We start from the raw sequence: 25,142 nt of genomic DNA on the forward strand, positions 1-25,142 counted from the left end.
GCAAATTTTTGCAATACCCCTGTTGAACCATGTTTACGACATACAAAGTTCGCAAGTTTTGAATGTTCTTTTATTTTGCAGAGAATGCGGTTGTGGAGAAGGTGATAGTGGCTGTGCAGAGTGTGGCTGTTGTCGTATTTGTGCAAGAGAGAGCGTCGATAACGGTGGCGAACTAGCAGTATTGGGACCTTCCGGAGTTGGCGATATAACCGATATGATGAGACTAGACGTGATGTTTGGAGGTAATTCTTACGCTCATTATTAATCCTATATGTAACTGAGATACGTAAGTAATTATACTTACGTCATTTGGCTATAAAAACGTGAAATTAAAATAATTCTCACTTCAGCGCGACATGGGGTTAAGCTGCAAGATCATTTACAAAAAAGATTCGAGGAGAGACGGCAGAGACAGAGAGGTAAACCAGGTCCAAGTGTGACGAAATACGCTATGAAAATTAAGGGTGGCAACAACCAAAGATCCGGTAATTTATTAATGTTTTTTTTTGGAGTGATTCTATCGACATTTTGAATATGATTCAAATATTCACACTGTGTCGAAAACTTGTTTCTGTAGCAGGGCCAAGCGTCATTCCTCTGAAGGGATCTGGAGGAAAGGGTGCCATAGCGGTACCCACTAATGTTCAAGCAGAAGAAGGTATTGGTGGAAGCGATTTGGAGAGAGGAGATGCCGCTCGAGTATCCAGCCTTCCAGCAGCTAAACTGTCGATACCAGCCGATAGCCCTGTTGTACAAATTGCATGCGGTCTCCATCATACTGGTAAGTGAACGAATAATACAATTTGTTCGAATATAATGTTTGTATCATAATTCTAAAACAACATTTTATTTCTCCAGTTCTTCTCTTACAAAATGGTCAAGTTTATACATTTGGCAGTAATATATATGGACAATTAGGAGCTGGAGATTTGATAGCTCACGCTGGTCCAGTTCAAGTAAAACTGCCTAGTATTGCATCCCAGATTGCAGCTGGCAGTAATCATTCTGTCATTTTAACATCGAAGGGAGAAGTTTACACTTTTGGATCGTATCAGGTGAAGAAAATGTCTTCTTTAATGATTTATTTGATTCCAAAATTTTCTCAACGTAAGAATTGTGAATATTTTGGTAATGTCGAATTACAGAAAGGACAATTGGGTATGAACTGGTGGAGCGGACAGAATGACGCCACCAATGTTAGCTCTCAAACAAATCGTAGATCTGAAAGATCTCAGCCATGGCATAGCTTTCCTAACATAGTTCCAAACATCGGACCAAGATGGGGACGACGTGCAACTTGGGTCGGAGCATCCGGGGACCAGACGTACATTAAAATTGATGAAATTAATTCAATCAGCCTCACAAGAAGCACAGTTATGGCGAATAAAAACAGTATCAGTGAGTATGATATTATTCTGTCAGATAAAAAAAAAAAATGCTGCCCTTGAGATAGATTGCTGACACAATTTTCTCTATCCGATGTTTCAGTCTTACTTCCGAATCAGAACGATCATGCAAACTCTTTCAAATGTCTTGTGATCAACAAACGAGATGGAAACTGCAACAGCTACAGCGGTGCCGATCAAGTTGACTTCAGTCACACAGCGAGCTGCCTAGATCCGCTCTACAATGTAATCTGGAGTTTCAATCCTGCTAATAATGAGATAAATTGCTACAACGTTATATCCACGGAAGCCCGTTCAATTGCTGGACTTGATACGTCTATACTCAGTCCTGCGTTGGCACTACCGGTCGTTTCAAATTGCTTTGTGACAAGATCTCAAGCTGCGATGCACCTTCTGGGATGTCTTGATAGTCTGACACAGGCTCAAGACGAGAAGTTGGTCGTCGTCGAGGAACACGAATGCACTCAAACTTCTCAGGGAAAAGTTTATAGCAGAGAAGATTTTGTCACGGTTAGCAGATTCGAAAGTGAGTACAGTTTACAAAATTTTACTTCTGCATTAAAGTATAACTGCTTGTTGGGCAGGACGAATTTATATTCAATTTCATACAAATTTACGACTCTTTATATCAGGTCATGGCGGCGGTTGGGGATACTCTGGTCACTCGATCGAAGCTATTCGTTTTATGGCTGATACGGACATCTTATTGGGAGGTTTTGGTTTATTTGGTGGTCGCGGGGAATATACTGGCAAAATAAAAGTAAGCTGGATGCAAGTTGTATTATCTGTAAAGAATTAATAGCTATCCTATTTGTTGATTTACAAGATTCATTAATCAACTCCCATCTAAATGTGACAATCATTTGCACAGCTCTTTGACATTGGTATCGATGGTGGCGATCAGGAGACAGATGGTGAATTAATAGCGGAAACTGAAGAGATTCCTTATGAATGTGGACCCAGACAAAAATACCCGATGTTATTTGACGAGGTGATACAGTTACAGGCTAACAGATGGTATGTTGCATGGGCTAGAGTCAGTGGTCCCTCTAGCGATTGTGGGTCAAGCGGACAGGCAATGGTTACAACGGAAGACCAGTAAGTTGATGATAAAAGATTCCATTTGAATTATGTAACATCCGTCATTGACGAAAATAGAAATTTAATTTAATCACACAAATTTCAGGGTACTATTTTATTTTAAATCTTCAAAGAAATCCAATAATGGAACGGACGTTAATGCTGGACAAATACCGCAACTGTTATACTGTGTTATTACACCGGAAAATCAAACTCCAAACAGACAAAGTGATCAGGGAGAACCCATATACATATTGAGTAGAGAGTTTAGCAGAACTGTAACCAAGGTAAGTTTTCTTTTTAGGAGATAAAAAATGTGATTGACAGAGTTATTTATTAAGTTGCCAAAATGAGAGAAGATCGAAAATGGTCAGCGAATTGATAAAATTTTGAAATTTTTACAGGAGTGCTTTCAATCTTTGATATCCTTGCTGCAATGGAGTTGGAATACTCTGAAAGCTGGCTTGTCTGATGTGGCAGTTCATGTATCCTCGTCATCGCATGCAATGCTGGAAATGGACAGGCTCGTCTACATCAGTAAAGCCAGTCTCAGATTACTGCGAACGTATACTAACGAGATTTACCCAAATCAAGGTATGAGAATTGTGTCTTCACAAAAGAACCAAAACTTGTACATGTCAACTATTCATATATCTTTAATGTTGGGCTATATTTGTTATCAAAATTTTTTTGATACAATATGTTGATATATTATTTTACTGGAAGTTTCGATTGAACTTGTCCTCACTTTACAGTTGTGAAAAAAACCCCACCTGAATCCGTAAGATTGGCAGAATGTATCGGAGAAGTTAGAGGACTTCTTCGTCAAATACTTTCCGATGTTATTCCAATCACTGTAAAGAATAAAGGCAAAACACGGTCTACCAAAAGTAAGTAACTCAATGATACATGTTCCTTATATTGAGCTGTAGAGAAATGTTCGTTGTGTCTACACAAAATTTTTTTATCTTGCCATAGGTTCCACGAGTTTGAGTTATAAGATGACAGGAACCATTTTTGACGAGTGCCACAAAACTTTCGTTTCCTGCTATCACGCATTTTATCCCACAGCTTACCTGAAGTGGACTTCACTTTGCGACCTGTTATCTGAAATTGAGAAGGTAAACATGATTCTTCTAATAACGATGAGCGTAAAATTTCATACATGGTTTAAAATTGCCATTCTAAACTGTCAATATTTTTCTAGGATCAGGGCACTTCTTCGAAGGATCGACTACTGTCGGCAGTTTTGGCATCCCTCTGCCACCCATCTGTTAGACTTCGCTGTACTTTTCCAATATTAAACAATGTAATGGACAGCACAGACAGTATCAAGCGGCAATTGAGTCCCTCTGATAACGCTGGTTTGCCAATGATGAACTCGACGGAAGCACACCACTATCCTATCCTTGTAGAGCAAATAAGCTACAAGTCTCAGATCGAAAGTTCGAATAGAGGATCGTTAAATTGGTCCTTTCGCGAGGTGTTAGACAGACTGTTGGACCTGGTGCTTATACCAGTACGAAAAAGTCTTTGCAGAGAGAAATCCCAGTCCTTGCCGGATTTGGTTCTACACTGTTGTCATTTGTTGGCAAGAGTTATAGCTGAGTTAGCTTCTCAGTCGAGTGGAAACGACAACGAAGTACAAGGAGCCTGTGGTCGACTGATGTACACCACACCGTCCAGATTCACAAGAACGAATCAGAGCAGATCTTGGAACACTGGGAATGGGTCACCAGATGCCATTTGCTTTTCGGTTGATAGACCTGGTATCGTTGTTGCTGGCGTTGGGGTTTACGGAGGTGTCGGTGTCTATGAATACGAATTGGAGTTGTTGGATGACGTAAGTTGAGAGAAAATCGTGATAGGAATTACTGACAACAAGCATCTCTTATTTGATCCCATCTTTTATTACACTTAGCAAAATAATACTGGCAACGATCCTTCTCACACTCAGCGTTGGAGCAGTCTGGACTTTTCAAGGGGATCTTTTGGCCCGGAAGATTGCGTCAATGACGTAGTGGAGTTGAAGTTCGATAAGCCGGTATCTATAAAAGAAAATGTGAAGTATGCTATACGCTTACGCAATCGAGGAGGAAGAACTAGCAACGGTGACGGTGGTTTGAGCGTTGTGAAAGGACCAGATGGGACCACATTTACATTTACCGCGTGCTCGCTGAGTTTCAATGGTACGACTTCATTTGTAAAGTTGGACGCTCATTGGCTTATTTACAGTGTCATTGATTTGTCACATTTATTATTTTCTTTCTCATGTCATCAGGCACAACTCAAACCCGAGGACAAATTCCGCACATTCTTTACTACTCGAATCCGCAAGATTCGGAAACTCAACAATCAACAAAAGCGATGGCAGAATTGCAGGCCCGGAAATGCACACTGGCAATGACGGCGACGATAGTGCAACGTGCTAATGAAATTTTGTCTCTGGCAAGAGAAAGGGCCGAAGATTTTTCCTCCAATGAAATTCTTGGGAACGCAGCTTTTGTCACGACTCTTCTGCCTTTGCTTATGGCTCACATTAGCCCGCTAGCGACTTCAGACCCGCGGGTAATCAGATGACTGACTAACAAGAAGATAAAATTTCCAATTTCGATATTTTACGCAAGTTTCATTTTTTTTTCAGAGTGGGGTGCAGGTTTTGACCCTTATCCAAGAAATGCTTCCACATATTTCGGCGCTTAACCAGATTTCGGGAATGGGATCGTCGCAAATATCACAAGACAGTGAGATTCAGTCGCACAGCGTTCCACCGATTACGACGAGCCAGCATTACACGTGGTTGGAAAGCGATCATCCTTACAAGGCGGCCACAGTTTCCCACTACAAAGTTGCATTTGCCGAAACAGTGAGATGGCTCAGCGTCGAGTTTACTCCTGACTGTGGAACCGCACAGCCTGAAGATTACCTTCAGCTTTATATACCCAGCAGCGTAGCCAGTCCACCCATAACCATTGGGTCAGTTTTTTTGAAAAAAATGCATGGATGGATAAGTGCAATGATAATAGTATTCACAATTTGAAGTTCGCGTTTGTATTTGTACTCATGATATTTTACATTGTAATTTCAGTGCTGCAACCACATCGTCGGAAGATAATCTACCACACTGGCCGGTTCTTCACAAGTTGAGCAGTATACCGAGTCAATGGCCGCAGAACGCTGTCGTTTTACCAGGTCAATAGCATACTTCATTCTTCAAAATTAAGGGTCTAGATTAATACTGCCATATCCTTTCAATCATACTCAAAATATCGAAATGCCGTTGAATTTCAGGAAACGAAGTGATATTTTCCTTGGAAACCGCGTCCGATTACGTCAAGGACGATCGCTCCAACACTTACGGTTTCAAGTGTTTGGTCATTGGATACGAATGGGCCGGTAGTGTGGGTGGATTGAAGCATCTGGAAACCGAATTGGCGTTTCTCGGTGGTGCCTGTGCAGCGAGTTTGATGAAGAAGCACATGACGTTACCGCCTGTGTCAGGTACGAGTTTAATATTTGTATCGCAAGTTAAAAACCGTTGAAGCCCATTACGCACTTACTCTGTACAAACGTGTGTGAACTGTAAAAAATGAGTTAGAAGTTGGAAGTGCCGAGGATATGTATCGACGATTTATGTTTAACTACCCCTCAATTTTCAGTCGAAGAAATCGAAGAGGATCTTGAACTCGCCCAGGACACAGCTAAGCGGCTTTTTTCCGGATATTCAGTGCTTCTCGGAAGAGGATTCGCCCTCACATCTCCGCCTACGGTGTCCCAGGCCCTCGACGGCGTGCTTCCGTTTAGGTGAGTTTTTAAAACTTTTCTTACACCGCCGGAATCACTTTAGCATGCGGTGGTTCCGCCTATCTTGTGATTTACAATTTGCAAATGAATTAGGTTTGATATGCTGATGTTTCATTGAACGCTCATCTTCACTATGGACCGCGATATGCGTAGCGACTTAAACCGAAGTTTTTCGTAATTATGATGTGCGAAGTGAAATGGATTGGTGACGATACCGCTAATCGGGACTTTTATATTCAATGACGAAATCGTTATTATAACTCGGTGTATTATGTTGCGATATGTGCAAAGAAATTAACCAGAACTTCAGGATCATTGCTTGATCGTGACAAAATTGCTCAGACTCCTTGACACAGTGAAAAGGGAAGGTGGTGCTGATCGATTTTAATCTCTTTCACGCTGTTCTGCAATTACAGAAATTAGCACGAAGTTCTTATCTAACGTTGGATAATTTGAGTAACAGGTGCTATGCGCAATTCTCTCCATGAATTTATTCTCCTGATAGGAATGGGACGGGTATCAGGTTCTTGGTTGTTTGTTCTGACTTTCGCCGTTAATTTTGAAGATTTCTTTATTAATAATGCGTGAATTCAGTATGTAAAACAATTACATGTTGTACAAGTTGGCTGTCGTTATATCACAGTCATGATAATTACAGCTAAATGATTATTACAAAAATCTTAATCACTACTAGACGACACAATTTATTTTTCTTGCGTTATCATTATTATTATTATTGTTATTATTCGTGTTCTCTTAAATTAGATTCACACTGCTAACGATATTCTCACTTTGATTGCGTTCAAGGTGTTCGTTAGACAGTTCTCGTTACCATTTATGATTCCCGTGTAGCGTCTCGCTGTTTGGCTAATCGACGAATATCACGTGCAATTGAAAATAATCTTACAACTCCGAGCCGTTGCGCGTTGATGCGTAATTTCGCATTTTGCATTCTCTTTCGTGTATCTCGCGAGCCCGTTTCTGCACTTGATCGATTAACTACCTAATTATTTTATTCCTCTAGGGGAGACATGAGGTACAGTAATTGAAGTGCTTTAAATACAACTTCGTTAATTGTTATAGGTAAATAGGTACTTGAAAAACTTTGTACACTTAGAAATATGGCGCAAATAATCAGTTCGAAGCGATATCGTAAAGAATTTAACGAAAGTCAAATCCTTTTCTCGTGTTCTTTTAAAAATCGGTTGCGCGATGTTTTCTTATTCGGCAGCTATTTGTTTCATAATCTCTTCTAATTCGACGAGAGTTATCGATTCTTGATCAGATATAAAACTATAGATAAATCTCGCGTGACGCGCTTCTTCTAAATTGCGGTAAAACGTGTGCATGTATGTACCGTCTCTGTGATAATCGAGAATTAAAAAATTGTTGAGCTTTGAACTATCTTCAGATTATAACTAACTAAATATAGTTTCAAACGAAAAAGAGATATCGTAACTCTCTCTGAATTTACACATTATGCGTATAACTTCGGCAGTTTCAATTGATTCGAAACGGTGAAATTAATACAGTATAATGACGATAATAAAGTATAAACAATGAATACGTTTAGGAATGACACGTTTACGTAAATACTCACGATACAGTAACAATAATACACACAGATATGTGGCACTGAAACAATAAATATTATATACACCAGATTCGCTCAAAGTCCGAGCGTATAATATAATGATAACATTAACAATGATAATAATAATAATAATAATAATAATAATAACAACAACAACAACAACACAACGATAGCGATACCTGTAATGAATATTTCATTCAACTATACAAAAATACGAAAAGTATCTCGAAGATGTATTTCACACATCGACGAGTTTGTGCATTTCTCATCACTTTTGTTGTTGTATTTGTCTTCTTTTTTCTTATTTTCTTTCATTCTTTTTCTCGTCCCCTTTTCCGATGCTAACCTTATAATCTAAATCACACAAAGACTGGCTCTTTTTCTCCTTCATCTTCATCTCCCTGTTCTTCTTACGCAATCTCTTCAAAGTATATACATATTAATATTTGCGAATAACGCGGATATCAGTTTTTGTTGCTGTTGCTGTCGTCGTTGGAGAATCTTTTACGAAAATAGTCCAATTTCCTCGTACGTTACACAATCCTCATCTCTATAGTCGAGTAAAAAACTTGACGCGTTGCGAAAACAAATTTAGAAAGTTGTTATATAACACCTATACACATGTCCGTATATCGTATAGATTAGCTAAATTGCAAATGGGCGCGCGAATATAAATGCGTTGTTATTAATTTTTTCCGCGAGGTAATCGTATCATATAACAACAATTATACACATGTATATATATGTTTTGAGAAGTTGTTACAATCAATCTGTCAGTGATATGTGCAGGATATTAGATGGATACGCGGTGTAAATTGTTTGAACGATTTGCGATCGACTCTACTGTTGCAAAATATAAAACTTTCTAACGATTTCGGACGAAATATCGAGATAATGTCTCCGAAATTATAATAATATAGTACATACTCTATTCCTAATATAAAAACGACGACGATAATATAGGCATACATATATGTTTTCGTATTTAGAAAAAATAAATGAATTTCGTATTGATGATAAAACTTGTATACTATGATAATAATAATAATAATAATAATAATAATAATAATAATAATAATAATATAAATATAATTTTATAACATACGTACTAAATATTTTACAGACTTTTTCTACAATGTGAGTAATAATTTATGCATCTATACGTAATATTATTTATTATAATGTAATCCTTATCGTGATATAACCGTATATGTAAATAATTATTATCGTCGTTATCGATATTATTATTACTACTGTTGTTGTTGTTGTTGTTGTTGTTGTTGTTGTTATTATCGATAGGTATTTTATAATTCTGTGGTCAACGGTTCAGCCTTTTCAACAATCACATGAAACTCGGTTTCTCTGTAAACGCGTCCGTCGGGCACGACCATCGTTATCCTGCTGTCAACCGGTGCGTCCCTGGCGATGACGCCGTTCTTCTTTGAAACAACGTCAGGAGCGTTCGTCGGCACGCTTATCCAGCGTTTCTGGTTATTTTCACGCTGCCTGCGGCAGCACCAAACGATTAGAAAACCGCCGACTAGCAAAGCTACGATAGAACCGACTAGAACCAGTACGAACAAGAGGGTGGAATTGCTTATCGAGCAGTATCTCGCCTCGTATTCGTTGAATGTTACCGGCGTGAAGTCAGCGTCGGAATCTAGACAGAGAAACGTTTCCGGACCGACGTTTATCGGCTCATCCGGTACGCTCATTGAGTAAAATTTCGCGTATACGTTACTGTAGTTTAACACGTTTCCTCGCCAAACCGGAATCGCTGAACACTCGCAATTATGGTTTACCAATATCCCGTCCAATTCCGGACGGAAACTTCCTCTGTCGAACATAACCGAGCCTTCCTCGAATGTCTTGATGCTGTTGTTTTTGAATATCAGGTCGTTCAGCCTTCCGTTGTTGTTGTTGTTGTTGTGGTACGACTGGTATTCCGGGTCTGTTTTTATGTCGAGAAACGCGCCTACGTTCAGGTTGCCGAACGTGTTGTTCTTCATTATGACAGCGCCTGTCGTCGTTACGCTGAACGCCTGACCCTCGATTGTTCCGAAATCGCAGTTTTGTATCGCAACGGTTCTCGGCCTTCTTATTATAAACGCCGAACTTCGCACCGTTCCCATTCGCACACCGTCCAGCATGAACTTGCTCGTTACCTCGATGTCGTTCATCGCTCTACTCGGCACAACATCGCCGAACGTTCCGCCGATCACGTGAAGATAGCCGACGTCGAATTTCTTGAAAGCTTGCGCCTCCATTGTATCTATAACGCAGTTATCAAGTGTCATTGTTTCCGTACCCACGAGGTTCGAAAAGGCGAAAGCGTTCACCTGACCGATCCTGACGTTTTGGAGGTGGATCACCTCCACGTCACCCTTGAACGTGAAACTAGGGAGAAGGTCCATGCTGCTGTTCGTTATCGATATCTTCGCCGGCGTATCGCGCGTCGCAAGCTCGAAACTCTGAGGGTACAACGTCAGGTTGCCGATGTTCTCGAAGCTTATCGCTCGCAGACCTCCCATCGAGGTAAGACTTGAATTCACCAGCCTCACTGACGGGCAGTTTGATATCATTATTCGCGTCGTATGCGGACTCAGTCTTCGATCGCCTTCCGTCGTTAGGACCAGCTCCTGAAATTCGAAAATCGAACGTTTACATCGGGTCTGCTGCGTTAGTTGAGCTTGAAGTTAGTAACGTTCTATTTTCCTAATTCTGCAATGATTTTTAAACGAACTAAGATTGCAAAATATTCAAACAGTTACAAAATCGGAAAATGACAGTTTTCCCTCAGCATGAATCGAACTTCAACATGATTGTGCGTTTTATGTATGTACCCCGCGATCTTCTTTTTTTTTTAACTTTCTTTTGCTTCCATATTTTCAGGACAAATCGCATCAACTTTTTTTTTCATTCTTTGTATTACATACAAAGCTTACGGAAATCAGCACGCGTGTGTTATCACGAAAGAATCGACACCGCGATAAGAACGAATAGATTAACACTTAATAAGGGTCTAAATCGTTGAGGTTAATCTCTTGTAACCATGCAGGATATTATACTTAATAATTGTTCTTGAAACCCTTGTTGTAAAACCTACCAGGCAATTATGGTCGATATATGTCGTGCATTTACAAAATTCACTCCGTGGATATTCGTTACACACACGGAAGAATTTAAATCTACCATGTATCGTCTTTACATGAAAAAAAAAACTTCGATCTTCTTCTGTACTAAGAAATTAGAATTATGTTCTTATTCCCGACGCGATTAATTCACATTCGTTGATTCATTTTTCTTAAAAGCTCCGTATCTTTAAAGCCGATTACAATGTAATCCCAATATTTGGGCGTTTACGTTTCACCTTCTAATTTTTTTTTTTTTTTTATTTTTTTTTTTTTTATTTTCAATGAGAGTGACAAATGAGGGATGAAAACGATATCGTTGGACACGAGAGACGGTTTTTCCCGGATGGAAACGAAACTAGAGAAGGAAGAGTATTATACGAAGAGAAAACAAAAAACGTATGTGGCGATCCCTTTGTGCTAGGTAACATACGCGTACATGCAGTATAAAAAAAAAAAAAAAAAAAAAAAAAAGGAAAGAAAACCCCCGCAGATAATGTCGTTTGATTTTATTTCAGTACAATAGTCGCGTCGAAAATTTTTTTTTTTTTTCCCACCCTCTCGTTCTCCTTCTCTCTAATCCCTCTCGTCCGGTAAATGCCCATATAACCGGAAGTAATACCGTTGATCAATCTCTGCGATATAACTGGAGTACACCGAACAAATACTATCTCTTCTTTTTTTCATTTCCACGCCGCGTTGTGTGTCATGACGGGCGGAAAAAGAAAGAGGTGGGAGGGGATGAAAACGACGACGAGGAAAATGTTTAAATGAAATTTTGGTCGATCGCTCCCGCCCTTTTTTGTTTTTTTTTATTTTTTTATTACCGTAACAAAAATTCTATTCACTGATACGCGTTGCGATATCGATGTGGGACACGGTTTAAACATGTGAATCATCCTGAGATAAATTCACCAACCACGTAACGCGACTTTGTATTATTATTACACGCTTCTCCTCTACCTGCCCGCACGCTTATCTGTACGGAGAAGTTTATTGTAGACTCGCAGGGTTTCGGAGAATATCGTGTTATCAGAGCTGCCACATGCTGGAAATGTATAGGTAATCGTCGTCGAAACGAGAGAAGGTCCAACACGAATATAAACTTAGTTAAACGACAAAGGCTGCTCTGCAGCTTGCGTTTCGTAAACTTTCGACGCCGTTACGGTACATGGGTATTTATGCATGTAATACGTGACGATATATGGTGTAACAGGGTACGCGTGTATGGGGAAAACCTAAGAGAGAGAGGGATTTATCTTTTCAATTCGATTCTTTTTACACCTGAAACAAAACTCCGTAAAAACAACTCGAATTACAATAAATATTTATCGCGCGATTGATACGCACGTAGTATTTTTTATTTTTTATTTTACGTTATTTTGCCCTTTTTTTTTTTTGTCACTTCGATGAAGTACGAAAATTTACCTCCCGATTTTATATACTCATTTTTTTGCCGTAAATATTTCACGTGTTCACCACCTTGGGTGTATTATAGGTTCACCGTATACGAATATATCGTTCGTTGTAATATATGCGAGTTTGATGCGAGGGAAAGTTTTTCGATTCATTATTTTTCACATTTTTTCCCATCCATTTTCGTGCGGTTTCATCATTATTACTTATAGAGACAGAGAGCGAGAGAGAAAGATGACAAAAGAATAAATAAAAAGAGTAATGGTGTTTCGAATTATTCGAAATGAAATTTATTATTGTCCGAAAAACTTTTTATATCCACCGAGTTAGAGAGAATTTGTCTTTAATAAATGTATATTTATTTATTTATTTATTGGTAACTATTGCCACATTTTTATAATAGCGTAGGAGTTGAATTTTTTTTTTTTTTTTTTTTTCTCCACACGAGCATTATATGCCAGCTCAATAATATATATATATATATATATATATGCGTATGTGTGTCGAGGAGAAAAAATTTGCAGACTTGAATACTAAGTACGGTTATACATATGCACGTATTACATATGCGGAATGTAATATTTATGTACGCGTCGCGTAGTTTCAGGGACGTCGTAAATTTTCCGACGTATGCTTGAACTGAAAATTTTTACTTCCCCATGGATGGTCTACTTGTCTCCCTGTGCATTTTGAAAAAAAAAAAAAAAAAACAAGAATAAAAAATGAAAAGAAAAGATAAAAAGTATTTCGAGAGAATCTCTCTCATTTTTCTTTATTTCCACGACTCGGAATGTCCTCCTTCCGTTTTCCCTGCAACTGAGTTATATTTCTTCTTCTTCTTCTTCTTTATTTCGCGTTCAGGATTCGCGAGCACGCCGCGTTCACTTTATGGCATAACGACTTTATATATCGTATACCTGGACTGTATATGTATAAATACACACCTGTATATACAATATGTATACATATGTATGTATAACTCTTAGTACGCGGCACGTGTCGAGGTAATAATGATTTACTCTTTTATTTATCTTGCAATTTTTATAAGGAAGCGGTAAAAATATCGCTAGCCGAGAGCAAAATACCGGGTATATATTATACATACACACCTGTACATATTGTATAATATCAAGAGAATGATGAACGAGGAGTGGAGCTTAAATCCTGTATATATATATATATATATATATATATATATATATTTATATATATAAAATACACTGTCGATTTTATTATTTTCTCAACTTTGATCCTACATTGTGTTTGAAAAACCGTGAAACTTTTCGCTTACGTTTATTAGAGAGAGAGAGAGAAATTTGGGAAAATGACAACGAATATTGAGTAAAAACGACAAACAGAAAAAGAACAAAAAAAAAAAAAGAAAGTAAAATGAATTAATTAACGAGGCAATCTCTTTTCCTCTACAATTTTACTGTTTTCAGGCGTGTTTAACATAACCGGTTTTCGGCGGTATGAAATTCGCAAAAAGTTTATTAAATTTACACGGCTCAAATTGAAAAGCTATAATTATTCTCTTCTTCTAGCATACTTACATACATATATATATATATGTATATATTATATGCATATTATTATGTATAAAACTCAAAGTTTTTCCGTCATATGTTCGCTTATAACTCCAGAACGACTGAACCGATTTTCATCCTTTTAATCTCTACGAATAGCCACAACGTCCGCCCACAATTTATGCTACATTTCGTTACAACCAGATTCATAGTTTTGGAGAAGTAAAAAATGTTTGTAAGCCAGCGAACGCTGACTAAAGTCTTATTGATAGAGGTTAGGTTAGATAAAGTTCTAGGTTAGGTTTTTGGGTTGAGTTAGGTCAGATATTGTCAGTCTTCATTCAATCGTTCTTAACTGTAAGCAAAATTTTTTCATATCAACAGAATCTTCATTTCATCAAATTAAATTTGAATGCGGGCGAAGCCACGACGGGATATTATACATATATAATATATATTATATACATATATAATATATATAGACACAGACACAACTATGCATTATAATTGCACGTAGATAATAATGTTGTTGAACGCGAAATGATACGAAACTTGTCATCGCTATCTCGCACGCACGATGAGGTTACATGAATAACGCAATTATTAAAGTGGGACTACTGTAAATCATGTAACATATAATATTATACGTTGTGTAACATGTAACGAGCAGACGTCGCGAAATCATTGTATCAAAAATTACGCACGCTCGAGGTTAAGGGGATGAGGTTCAAATCCTCGGTTCGTCGCTCGTGATTTCGTGGGGAAAGGAAAGAGAAAAAAAAAAAGAAAAAAGAGAAAAAAAATTAGAACCAACAAAAAAAAAAAAAAAAAAACAACCGTATCACGTGCGCAATTTCTTGATAATAAATTTTAACGACGCCCGTACAACTGCGTCGCGGTGGAAATGTACAGAGTACGGAATATCGTGTAACAAAATCGTCGGGCCGGCGGCTCGTTCTTACCGCATTAAAAATCCCTCCCTCCGCCTCCCGAAAAAAAATTAAAAAAAAAAAAAACAAAGAAGTAAAAAAATATGCAGGAACACACGAAAAACAGGGAACCGCGTAATCTGATGCTCGACTTTATCTAACTTGGATATAATATCCCCGTCCACTTCCCTTTCGTAACAACACGTACAACACAGGTATACGAATTATGCGCGCAATGTAATATAATAATAACAACACTGTGCGTGTACTACGTATATATATATATATGTATATATATGTATACAGTACATATATATATATATGTATATATGTATACAGTACAGGTATATAAACGTATATCCGCGTTTGTAAAAATGTCCGGGGATTGAGTGATGTTGTTGCGATGGAGTTTAAGAAAAAAAAAAAGAAAAATTGCCGAACAAAAAATTGAAAAAAGAAATTCGAAGCGATAAAATGTTTTTTTTTTTTTTTTTTTTTATCTTTCACCCCCCTCCAATTCTTACCCCCACTATCGCGGTAAAGTTTGGGTGTGACCAGAATTTGCTTTTTTCGTCGTTTCGTTTGACAAATAAGTGACCGCGGCATTTTCGCTGCCGCCAATTATTATAGCGCATGAAATCGTGAAACTGCATTGTGGGTCGGTCTTTCATTTAATTCCGCAAGCACGTTTATGGATAATCTCGTTTTACAGCATTTCCTCGTCTCTTTGTCTCTCTGTTTCTCTTCCTCCCCCTCTCTTTTCGCGCTATCCATATATACATATATATATATATACATACATATATGTGGAAGTTTTCCTCTAAATACGGGTCATACCCGATACAATTACACAGCTGAAAATGTTCGGTGTGCTGCTGCAGTCACTGCGATACAGAAAACAGTTACGTTTGTATACCTGGTTAAATTTATATGATATATATAGTCGATTAAGGTTATTGTTATTATTATATTTATTATTATACCAAAGCACGGTTTCATTCTCTCGCGTCTCTTTATACTCGTTTTGCTTTTGCTTTTTTGTTGCTGTGCGTTGTACTACTGATAAGAAGGTAGATTCCCCGTTTTGTTACACCTGTTATTCACGCTTGTGTAATTTTTTGCCCACATACGCGCCTGTCAGAGTATACCTATATATTTATATATATATCTTTAAATTTTACGCGTTATAAATGCCGTAAACTTTGTTGTGCGTAGATTTTTTTTCCTCCCATTTTTAACTGCTCACTTTGTATTGCAAACATTCTGCAATGTTCCTTCTTTGTTGATTGTTTATTTTTTGAATTTTTTTTTTTTCTTTCTTCTTTTTCTATCAAATCTGCACGCATTGCATAAATTTTTATATACTTCTATGTGTGTCGATATTTCATATCAAAGTAAAAAGTTCGAGCGCGAGGTGACGAATTTTTTTTTTTCTTCTTTCATTCGTCTCGTTCTAGAAGTAAAGAATAATTGATGAAAACGATGCGAGATAAAAAAAAAAAAAAAGCAACGTTTATTATATCGTCACGAGGGAAACAAACGTTCGTGCAGTGTAAATTTGACGGGTTTGAAGAAGAATATATTTATATATATTTCTACTTCTATCGAATGATTTTCTGATTCGAAACGTTGAATAAGGGAGTAGAAGAAAAAAACAAAATTCAGAGAGTGAAATTATTGAAATCCCGATGATCGAAATTCGATATCTACATGTGTTATACATGTAAGCGTACGTCGTGTATACAAAATTGGATCTTTTTTTCCACCGCCTTCTTTTCATCATTCCAATTTCGGAGTCAGTGACGTGAGAATCCGATCGCGATTAGACGAGTCGAGGTTTGGTTTAGAGGTTTTCTCGCCCTCGCGTGTTAGTAAAATAAAGGGATTTTAACAAGCTGACGACTGTGGTCGTAGGAAAAGAGGAAGAAAAAAAAATCACCCTCTGGCCCGCACGAAAGAATTCAGGTGTCGAGAGACGCTTGGAGGGGATGAATTTAAGGGTCAAACCGACAGCCGTGCAACTTTCCATTTTTTTTTTTTTTTTTTTTCTTTCTTTTCTTTTCTATTTTTCACCCCCACCCCCATCCCCCCACAGCTCGGAAACTTTTTCAATCCTGAAACGCGACAGCGGCTCGATTGTTGTTATTTTTTTGTTTTGTTTTTTCTTCATTCTACAGGTGTAATAAAAAAGTAGAAATAAAAATAAAATTGCGGGAAAGAGCTGCGCGACTGTTCAAGATTGAATCTCTTTTTTCTTTCATCTTTTAACCGATCGGTTATTCGATGATGTTTTTCTTCGACTATCGAAATTTCTGAAATAATTTTCCTCGTCTCTATTTCTCTCCCTCTTATTTTCTTTAAATTACTGTTATTCATTTTATTTCACTTTCATTTTATTGTATTTTTGAACCAACGACTCGTTGTACGAGAAAATTTTTATTTCACCAACGTTCGAACGCACGACTCACTTTCTACAATTGAGGCAGTCTCAATATCAAACCATTTGGGCATGTATATTTTATATTTGTAAATTGTCTTGATTATAAAAAAAAAATTGGTCTTACGAATAAAATTCAATCTTTCTCTCTCTCTCTCTCTCTCCCTTTTCTGATCTTAAGCTTCTCTATTTTCTCCGTTACTAACCCAATTGTTTATTTATACCTTTGGATTCACTATCCTAGTATGATAAAAATTGACATATTTCATTCTGCTCTATTATATTCAATTCTCTCTCTCTCTCTCTCTCTCTCTCTCTCTCTCCGACTCTCGGACTCGTATGAATAACCTACCTCTGGTTCGTTATCGCAGTCGCAAGTCAGCCTCGCGAAAACGTCGCATCTGCAAGGCGGTGCGTCGCATCTGTTGACGGAATTCGTCAGTATAGCCACGCATCCGTTGTCCGTCGAGTATAGTCCGAAAATCGTAGCGCTCATCAGGAGAAATTTCATCGGATCCATTTTCGCCCCCCCCCCCCCCCCCCCCACCTGCGATTTTTCGATCGAGATAGAAAATCGCTTCTTCTCTTCACCCCTCTTCTAACTTTTCTCACCCGTTAACGATGAATTCTCTCATCTCTTCTTTTTATCTTCATCTTTCGTTTTTCTCTTTCTTTTTTTGCAGGCGATATTTATGTATATATATTTATATATACATACACACGTACGTCTTTTTTCAGATTTCTTACGAATCGATAATTTTCTCTATCCTATCTCGATATCGTCGATCGTTGCAATTTTTCTCTGCGACGATTAACACGATGCGTGTACAAGCGTTGAAAATTAGACGATAACTGCATTTCGTCCCCGTTGAAATAAATTTCGCACACTCGATTTTTTCGGGGACTTTTTCTTTCGCGTACTTTTTACTCTCTCTCTCTCTCTCTCTCTCTCTCTCGGTATTTTTTAATCTTTTCTTTCTCCTTCTTCTTCTCTCTCCTTTCTTTATCCCAGATTATTTTTTTTTTTGTTTTCCTTGTTTCGCAAAATTCTTCTCGGCGAGTCGATCTTCTTCGTTCGGGGATAAAAACTTGTCCTTGTCACTCAACGCCAGCGGCTCAGCTGAAAGTTTTTTATACGTCAATAAAATAATGATGAAAGTTTTGAAAGAAGAGATTATCAGAAATTTAGTTTTGGAAAATCTTTTCTTCTTTTCAAATTTATATATATATATATATATATATGTATATATGTATATCTCGCAGTTGTAAAATTTCATACTCCGTATGTTTTCATTATTACACTTTCATACTATTTATTTCAATTGAGCGAACCTTCGCATGCGTCTTTATACCCTTGGAAGCCGAGAAACAAATGCCCGGCTTTTCCCCTCAACCCCTTAAATTATATATAAACCTCTCGGGGGAAGTAACAATGAATAATTTAAACGGGAAAAACGCTCCTCGCAATATCAAATAAATAAGTAAGGAAAGTAAAGTTTCGACTGTAAATTTATGGTGCCTACCTATATATATATATATGTAATGTATACCTAATACATATCGTTCCGCAAGTTTTAATCAAACTTTTTATATACATTCTTACGTATTAAATGAACATTCAAATCAAATTCACGTATATCGCTACGCCCGATTTTCCGAATAAACTTTACGCATAAGCTTTGCCAATTCTCTCTCTCTCTCTCTCTCTCTGTCTCTGTCTCGGGTAATTTTGTTCTTCTTTCTTTTCCCTCCCACACTCCCTATTTCCACCCTTATTCGCCGTTTGGCAAATTTTTCAATCAAATATTTACCCCGAGAGGCGTAACGGCAGTTTTCTTTCTTCTTTTTTTTCTCTTATTTTACTCGAATTGTTGCGAGTGAAAAAATTGTCGTCCGATTAAAATCACGTATTTTTTTTTTTTTGCATCAGGTATTTCATCGTTACGCAACGTAAGGTGACATTTACATTCCACGTTTCCCTACGTTTTTCATTGTGAAATGTTTTTTACTTTTGTAAAACATGACGTTATATAAAATTTCTAAACAGCATACGTGCGGAAAGTTTTCTTATATATATATATGTATATGTATGTATATGTATGTATGCATAAGAAAACTTTCCGCACGCTGTGAGAAATTTCAATATAATAATTGTGTACCCGGTGTGTAGTTAGGTAGTTGGGTACATATTACTTATAATAATACCTACGCGTTCAAACAGTTTGTCGAGTTGGCAGAGATTTACACCCTCTCTATAAGCAAGGGTAGAAATTAATCCTCAAACTTTCTTAGCGTGCGTGTTATATTCAGAAAAATTTTTGCGGTCAGTATTCGATAGGGGAAAAGATTCGAACGCTTTTCGCATTTTTTTTTTTTTTTTTATCAATCATTTTTTGTTTTTTTACTCGTAACAGGCGATTCGAACAAAAATTCGTCAAATTTTTTTCGTCCCAATTTCATGCGGTCATGGAATTAATATCGGACCGAGGAAAATTTCATTCCGAATGGTTACTAGAAAAATTTAGTTACTAGAACGATATTAATAATAATCATAATCGATTTTACCGTGTTAAAAAAAAAAAATTTACCGTTCAAATAATATCGGTTAATCGCGGATTAAAAATAGGGGAGAAAACTTTTCACTGACCGATTATACGTTGGCTTTGTGAATGTATGTTTCTTTTTTTTTTCTTTATCTTTATCTTTATCGCCGCGTTGCGTCTCTTTTTTTTAATGATTTTGTACGCGTGTAATATCTGTGTGCGCAGTTCGCGTATATCAGTGATTTATCTTATTATACGTGACGACGTTTTTTTATACATATATATATATATATATATATATATACATACACGAATATAATCAAAGACCCGCGCGTTTCTCGGTTAACAATAAGATAAGATAAAATCGATGACGAAAAGTGTGACAGTTTTATCTATATTGAAAATAAAGTGTAAATCGCAGAAGCTAAGCGGTGTGACGGCGTTATGAAAGGCGAGAACGAAAAAAAATTATAATTGTCAACATATTATTAACCAAAGGAGAAGCGTTCATTTCTTCTTGTTGCGATTACTATACAATAACATCGAATCGTTGTTCTCGTTAATAATTCGATACGAGTGTTACGATACCGTATTTTTCAAGAGACCAGCGACGTTTCATCGTTGGAAGTGAAAAAAAAAAAATAAAAAAAAAAATAAATCGAACAGCGTATCTGACACGTGGAAGCATTTTCGAGGAAATGAAAGAATAGAAAAAGAAGGCTAGGATGTAGAGATAAATATAAAAATAGATTTGAGAAGCGTATTAGATATGAGTTGGTAAAAAAGAAAAAAAGAAAAAAACTTAAACCTGTAAAAACTAAACTCGCATAGATAAAACTACTGGTTTTTTTGCACGTCCAATACAACTGTGTTTGCAGACTGTGCGAGGAGTACTTAAGGTAACGTCATAGTTATTTTAGTTGGTCGCGCGGCGAATACGTTCGTATCGAAATACGAGGAGCCGTCTCTCGTCGCTGTGCTTCTGCTTGTTTAAGAGTTTTAGACTTTAAGCGGATGTGTGATGCGATGTGTACAAGAGCGCGGATCAGAAATGATCGGAGAAAGAGGGTGAAGTTGGTAACGTTAATTTAACGAAAACATTCAGGGAGGGGGAGGAAAAATTACTATTTTTCTTTTTCAAGTTTCTGGATCAAAAGAAATTTTTAGTTCCGGTTGCCGCTCGGTCCTTGACTATTTTCATTTTTTACCACTATAGAAAAATAATAGTTAGAGGTAGAAAATGAACATTAGTTTTCTAGTATCCGTTACTGTTCTTTTCTCAGTCTAGTGACTTTGAAGTAGTTAAATTTACAATACATGAAATACGTTTTGTCTAATTATTTGCACGATTTAATGAATTTTAGAGTAAATTTCTGCCATTCCGAGATAACGATTTTACGAAACGTTAATCATCGCTTAATACAAATAGTTTCTAACTTCAGCTTCGTGAGATTCTGCGTAATTAAATTTGGACGAAATTAAACGAACAACGCGTTTAAAGGGTTCGTCGAATCGTTTGGCAAGAAATATATCCAGTACTACGGTTGTTTACAACGATATCGCAAAAGCTGGAGCGATCAGCTTTCCGCAAGTTCAAATCTGACTTTCAATTTTAACACCTGCATCGATAAAAAAATATATTACACGAGTTTGATCCTAGTCTTTTGCCGGCTTTCCGGTTTCCCGGTTTTGTGCCTGTTAAACATCCCCAGGGACATGTAATACACGTATTACACCGATTTATACATGTCTACATGTGTACATGTATATATTACACACACACACACACACAAAAGCGGAACCGCCGCCGATATATTGATCCAGAATCGAATTGAGATTCTGTTCGTGAATTCGCACTCAATCTCACATCCGGATAATTATTCATTAAATCCGACGCTGCGGTACAAAAGTTAACTATACATTTATAATGTATGTGTAAAAAAAATATATATATATATGTATATATATGACGTAGGTATTTCCTAATCTTTCTAGAAAAAAAAAGACTTGAAATATTTCTTTCACCTTGTTTTAACACCGCCTTTCTCAATTATAAACCGTCTTCTTTGTCTCATCCGATTTATGTGTACGTCTGTACAAATATATTTATATATATATATACATATATATAAGTATATATATGTATAGATAAATTTTATTTTCTTTTAAGAATATAAAAGAAAAGTTCGATAATCGGTACGTTAAAAACGTTCGAATTCAACGTTTCAAATCAACCGATTCCATCCTGAAGTCCGCTGAAAATCATTTCTGAAAAGAAATCCCGTATTCCGGCGACGTTGCGTGTTATCACTGTGTTTATTTTTTTATTTATTTATTCTTTTTTTTCATTCGAACAAAACACATTACATAATATTCAAAAAAAAAAAAAAAACTTGCGCGTTAATATTTTTACCAATTTTTTCTTTTTTTTCAACCTTACTTCATCCTCCGTTTTATTCATCCGTCATTATTACACCGTCCCAACGCACCAGATCATACTGCTTGTTTTCACTTTTTTATTTTTATTTTTTTTTGCCTTACTTTCCCGCCGCAACACAACGTGCAATTCGTTGTTCGATTGGAAAACAACGTTTGTTCGTTTAACCTGGTTGTACGAGGAAAAAAAAACTAAAAAACTACGTAAAACAGTTTTATCACAAAAAAAAAAAGAAAAAAAAAAAATCCAACGCGAGACGCGATAAACTCGACCGCTCGGCACCCGCGATATTCGCGGACTAGTTTCGCCTCGCGTTGCCGCGTTTATCACGCGACACGATCCCCACTCTTTCTCCTCCCCCTCCTCCTCCTCCCCCTCCTCCTCCTCCTCCTCCTCCTCCTCCTCCTCCTCCTCCTCCTCATCGTCCTCCCCCCCCTCCTCACCGATTCATCCGCGACACTCGTCCACTTTGGCCACTCGGGTCGGCTATCTCGACCTCCTCCCTCTCCCTCTCCCCCTTCCACCCCCTTTTTGCCCCTCGCGCCGAGCTTTCGACGAGCCCTCCTGTCCCTCTTCCTCCCCCATTTACCTATTTTTCGCCCCCCTCCTCCCTCCCCCCTTCCTTTAGCTCCTCCGCAAATTGTAGCACTTCTTATCGCCCGAGTTCTCTTTCCCTTCGTCGCTGTTCCGTTGCTTTGGAGAGGGGCGAAAGATAAAACAGATAAATTTACTAATCGTAAATTGCAAGTTTTTGAAGGGGGGTCCAGATTTCGGGAGTGATGTAAGCAAATCGCGTCTCGCTCGCATCGTTCTCTTGGTATGCTTTATCAAACATATTACGTCAAGTCTTGTTTACATAGCAATTATCATAGCTTGCCGCGAAAGCTGTCGGAGGAAACAACTATCAATCAGGGTGAAATTTATTAAATTTCCGTCCCTCAATACCGATCCCGTCCTTCTTTCTTTGCTCCGTGTCGTTTTTTTTTTTCTTTTTTTTTATGTTTGTTTTGTTTTATAACAAGGTAATTTAGCCGTTTCATACGAGATTTTATTCCGCACGGTACGTACGTAAGTACGTTGCGCGTGTGCGGATTTTGTAACGACGATTAAAATCGAAATAGTCCGAAAGCTGTACCTAGTCTTTAATCCCTTAATCCCAACGTACGTGTTTTTCGGCTGGCGAGCGGTGCTCGTTAACCCTTTTGATTAAAAAAAAGAATAAAAGAAAAACAAAACAAGCGAGAAAAACATTTTTGGTTCAAAATCTCGTAGGTAATTGATACAATGTTACACCCCGATGTGGTAGAAATTTAAGCTCCTGAGGCTTTACCTGTTATTTACGACTAATTTTAATTTAATTTGTTGCATGTATGATTTTTTTTCTTTCTTGATTTTTTTTTTCGTCGGGTTAGTTCGATAAAATTTTTCTTCTTTGTCGTTTATTTAATAAAGCAATAGAAATCGATCAGCGATCGCTATATCGATGTTTCAACGTTTCTCAATTGGATCCGAATTACGGGTAAACGTAATCTATAATTATTTTAACGACGAATCCTCGGGCTAAGTAATGAAAATTTTATCACGCCCGAATTCGAGACTGAGAGGGTCGGCATCACGTCTGGGATATTTTTCGCTCTTTTGCGTAAAATGCGAATTAAGTTTTTCACTTTGGTAATAATATATATGCGAAGAAGCTTGAAACGAGACGAAGCAGGAGGATGAGAAGGAGGTGGAGAAAAAGGTGGGGCAAAATGAACTGAGAAAAAGGAAAGGAAAGGAATGGAAAATTTTCCTTCTAATAAAGTTTCACCCTCTTATAATAATAATTCTCTTTTTTTTCTCTCTCTCTCTCTCTCTCTCTCTCTCTCCTCTCCGGCGCCTGCAGCACGCAGCTCTCGTACCTTTCTTTTCTTCCTTTTTAATTACAACACTTTTCAATTTTTTTTTTTATTTTTTTTTTTCTCTCTACTTTTTTCTACCCCCGACGCGCCTTTGAGTGACGTTTTCTTCCTTCAACTCTTGTGCAAGTCACGCGTTGTGTTTCCAAGGAGAAAAGAAGGAGGACGAGGAAAGTGGAAACAAAAAAAAAAAAATTTGGGGAGAGGCGGTGAAGAAGAAAAAAAAAAAAACAAACCTCTCTCTCTCTCTCTCTCTCTCTTACTCCTCGCTAAAAACTTTTCCCTGATTTTCGCGGTTTTGATCGCTTTTCGCGACCTTTCTCCCGTGTAATGCTTTGCCTTTCCCTCCCTCCCTCACTCTCTCTCTCTCTCTCTCCTCTTTCTCTTTTTATCGCTCTCCATCTCTCTCTTTTGGCACGGATATCCTCTCAGCCTAGAGGACGGCGAGCGCATTAATTAGCAAGTGATTAATTACGGTGTAAATAATAACGCTGACGTTGATCGGTATCGTCGTCTGCCGAGTATTTAAAATTCACGTAACGTTACATACGCGCAAGTATTATGTATACACTGTATATAAGCTACGTACGGTTAACCAGAAAACATTTTTCTCAACAATTATCAAAACTCGTCAATCCCGAAGTAGCGAATTTATACTTTTGTTCCCTCACTTTTGCGCGTAATTGCACAATTTTTTTTCTTTCCCCCGTCAAACCTCAATTCGGTTTCTCACTTCTCGCAAGCCTCTTCAAGTTTGAAAAAAAACAACGGGGGGGGGGGGGGGGGGGGGGGGACAATTAATGTAATAAAAATATATACACGTTTCCGGATGTATTTGAAATTTTTTTTCAATCCGTCAAAAAGCTTTTCAATCTTGAAAATTGTACGGTAAAATGAATGAATGAGTTGGCAAACGGTGCAACGAGTACGAGTGAAATTTG

The 25,142-nt window shown here is 37.6% G+C and overlaps 2 protein-coding genes across 10 annotated transcripts in view; one reads left to right on the forward strand and one right to left on the reverse strand.

Moving 5' to 3' along the window:
• LOC124297258 (E3 ubiquitin-protein ligase MYCBP2) overlaps positions 1-25,142 on the forward strand; it is a 169,941-nt gene that overhangs the window by 4,260 nt on the left and 140,539 nt on the right. For 6 of the 7 annotated variants that reach the window (XM_046748084.1, XM_046748087.1, XM_046748090.1 and 3 more), the window contains exons 12-30: positions 82-242; positions 351-485; positions 578-781; positions 859-1,055; positions 1,146-1,398; positions 1,489-1,932; positions 2,039-2,166; positions 2,278-2,504; positions 2,593-2,773; positions 2,891-3,080; positions 3,242-3,376; positions 3,465-3,607; positions 3,694-4,329; positions 4,408-4,675; positions 4,768-5,054; positions 5,131-5,462; positions 5,575-5,678; positions 5,778-5,987; positions 6,146-6,290. In XM_046748084.1, the coding sequence (XP_046604040.1) occupies positions 82-242; positions 351-485; positions 578-781; positions 859-1,055; positions 1,146-1,398; positions 1,489-1,932; positions 2,039-2,166; positions 2,278-2,504; positions 2,593-2,773; positions 2,891-3,080; positions 3,242-3,376; positions 3,465-3,607; positions 3,694-4,329; positions 4,408-4,675; positions 4,768-5,054; positions 5,131-5,462; positions 5,575-5,678; positions 5,778-5,987; positions 6,146-6,290 (4,380 nt within the window). The remainder of the gene's footprint in view (positions 1-81; positions 243-350; positions 486-577; positions 782-858; positions 1,056-1,145; positions 1,399-1,488; positions 1,933-2,038; positions 2,167-2,277; positions 2,505-2,592; positions 2,774-2,890; positions 3,081-3,241; positions 3,377-3,464; positions 3,608-3,693; positions 4,330-4,407; positions 4,676-4,767; positions 5,055-5,130; positions 5,463-5,574; positions 5,679-5,777; positions 5,988-6,145; positions 6,291-25,142) is intronic. The other variant, XM_046748086.1, reaches the window with a different exon arrangement.
• The window catches only part of LOC124297265 (uncharacterized), a 70,693-nt gene continuing 52,394 nt past the window's right edge, over positions 6,844-25,142 (reverse strand). The window contains exons 1-3 of one of the 3 annotated variants that reach the window (XM_046748111.1): positions 22,307-22,364; positions 17,676-18,443; positions 6,844-10,523 (exon numbers count right to left, since the gene is read on the reverse strand). In XM_046748111.1, the coding sequence (XP_046604067.1) occupies positions 9,189-10,523; positions 17,676-17,843 (1,503 nt within the window). In that variant the 5' untranslated portion in view covers positions 17,844-18,443; positions 22,307-22,364 and the 3' untranslated portion in view covers positions 6,844-9,188. Of the gene's footprint in view, positions 10,524-17,675; positions 18,444-21,891; positions 22,220-22,306; positions 22,365-25,142 lie in introns of those variants that run through there. The other 2 variants (XM_046748109.1, XM_046748110.1) reach the window with 2 other exon arrangements.

Source organism: Neodiprion virginianus, chromosome 2, assembly GCF_021901495.1.
Source record: "Neodiprion virginianus isolate iyNeoVirg1 chromosome 2, iyNeoVirg1.1, whole genome shotgun sequence".
Taxonomy (NCBI): domain Eukaryota; kingdom Metazoa; phylum Arthropoda; class Insecta; order Hymenoptera; family Diprionidae; genus Neodiprion; species Neodiprion virginianus.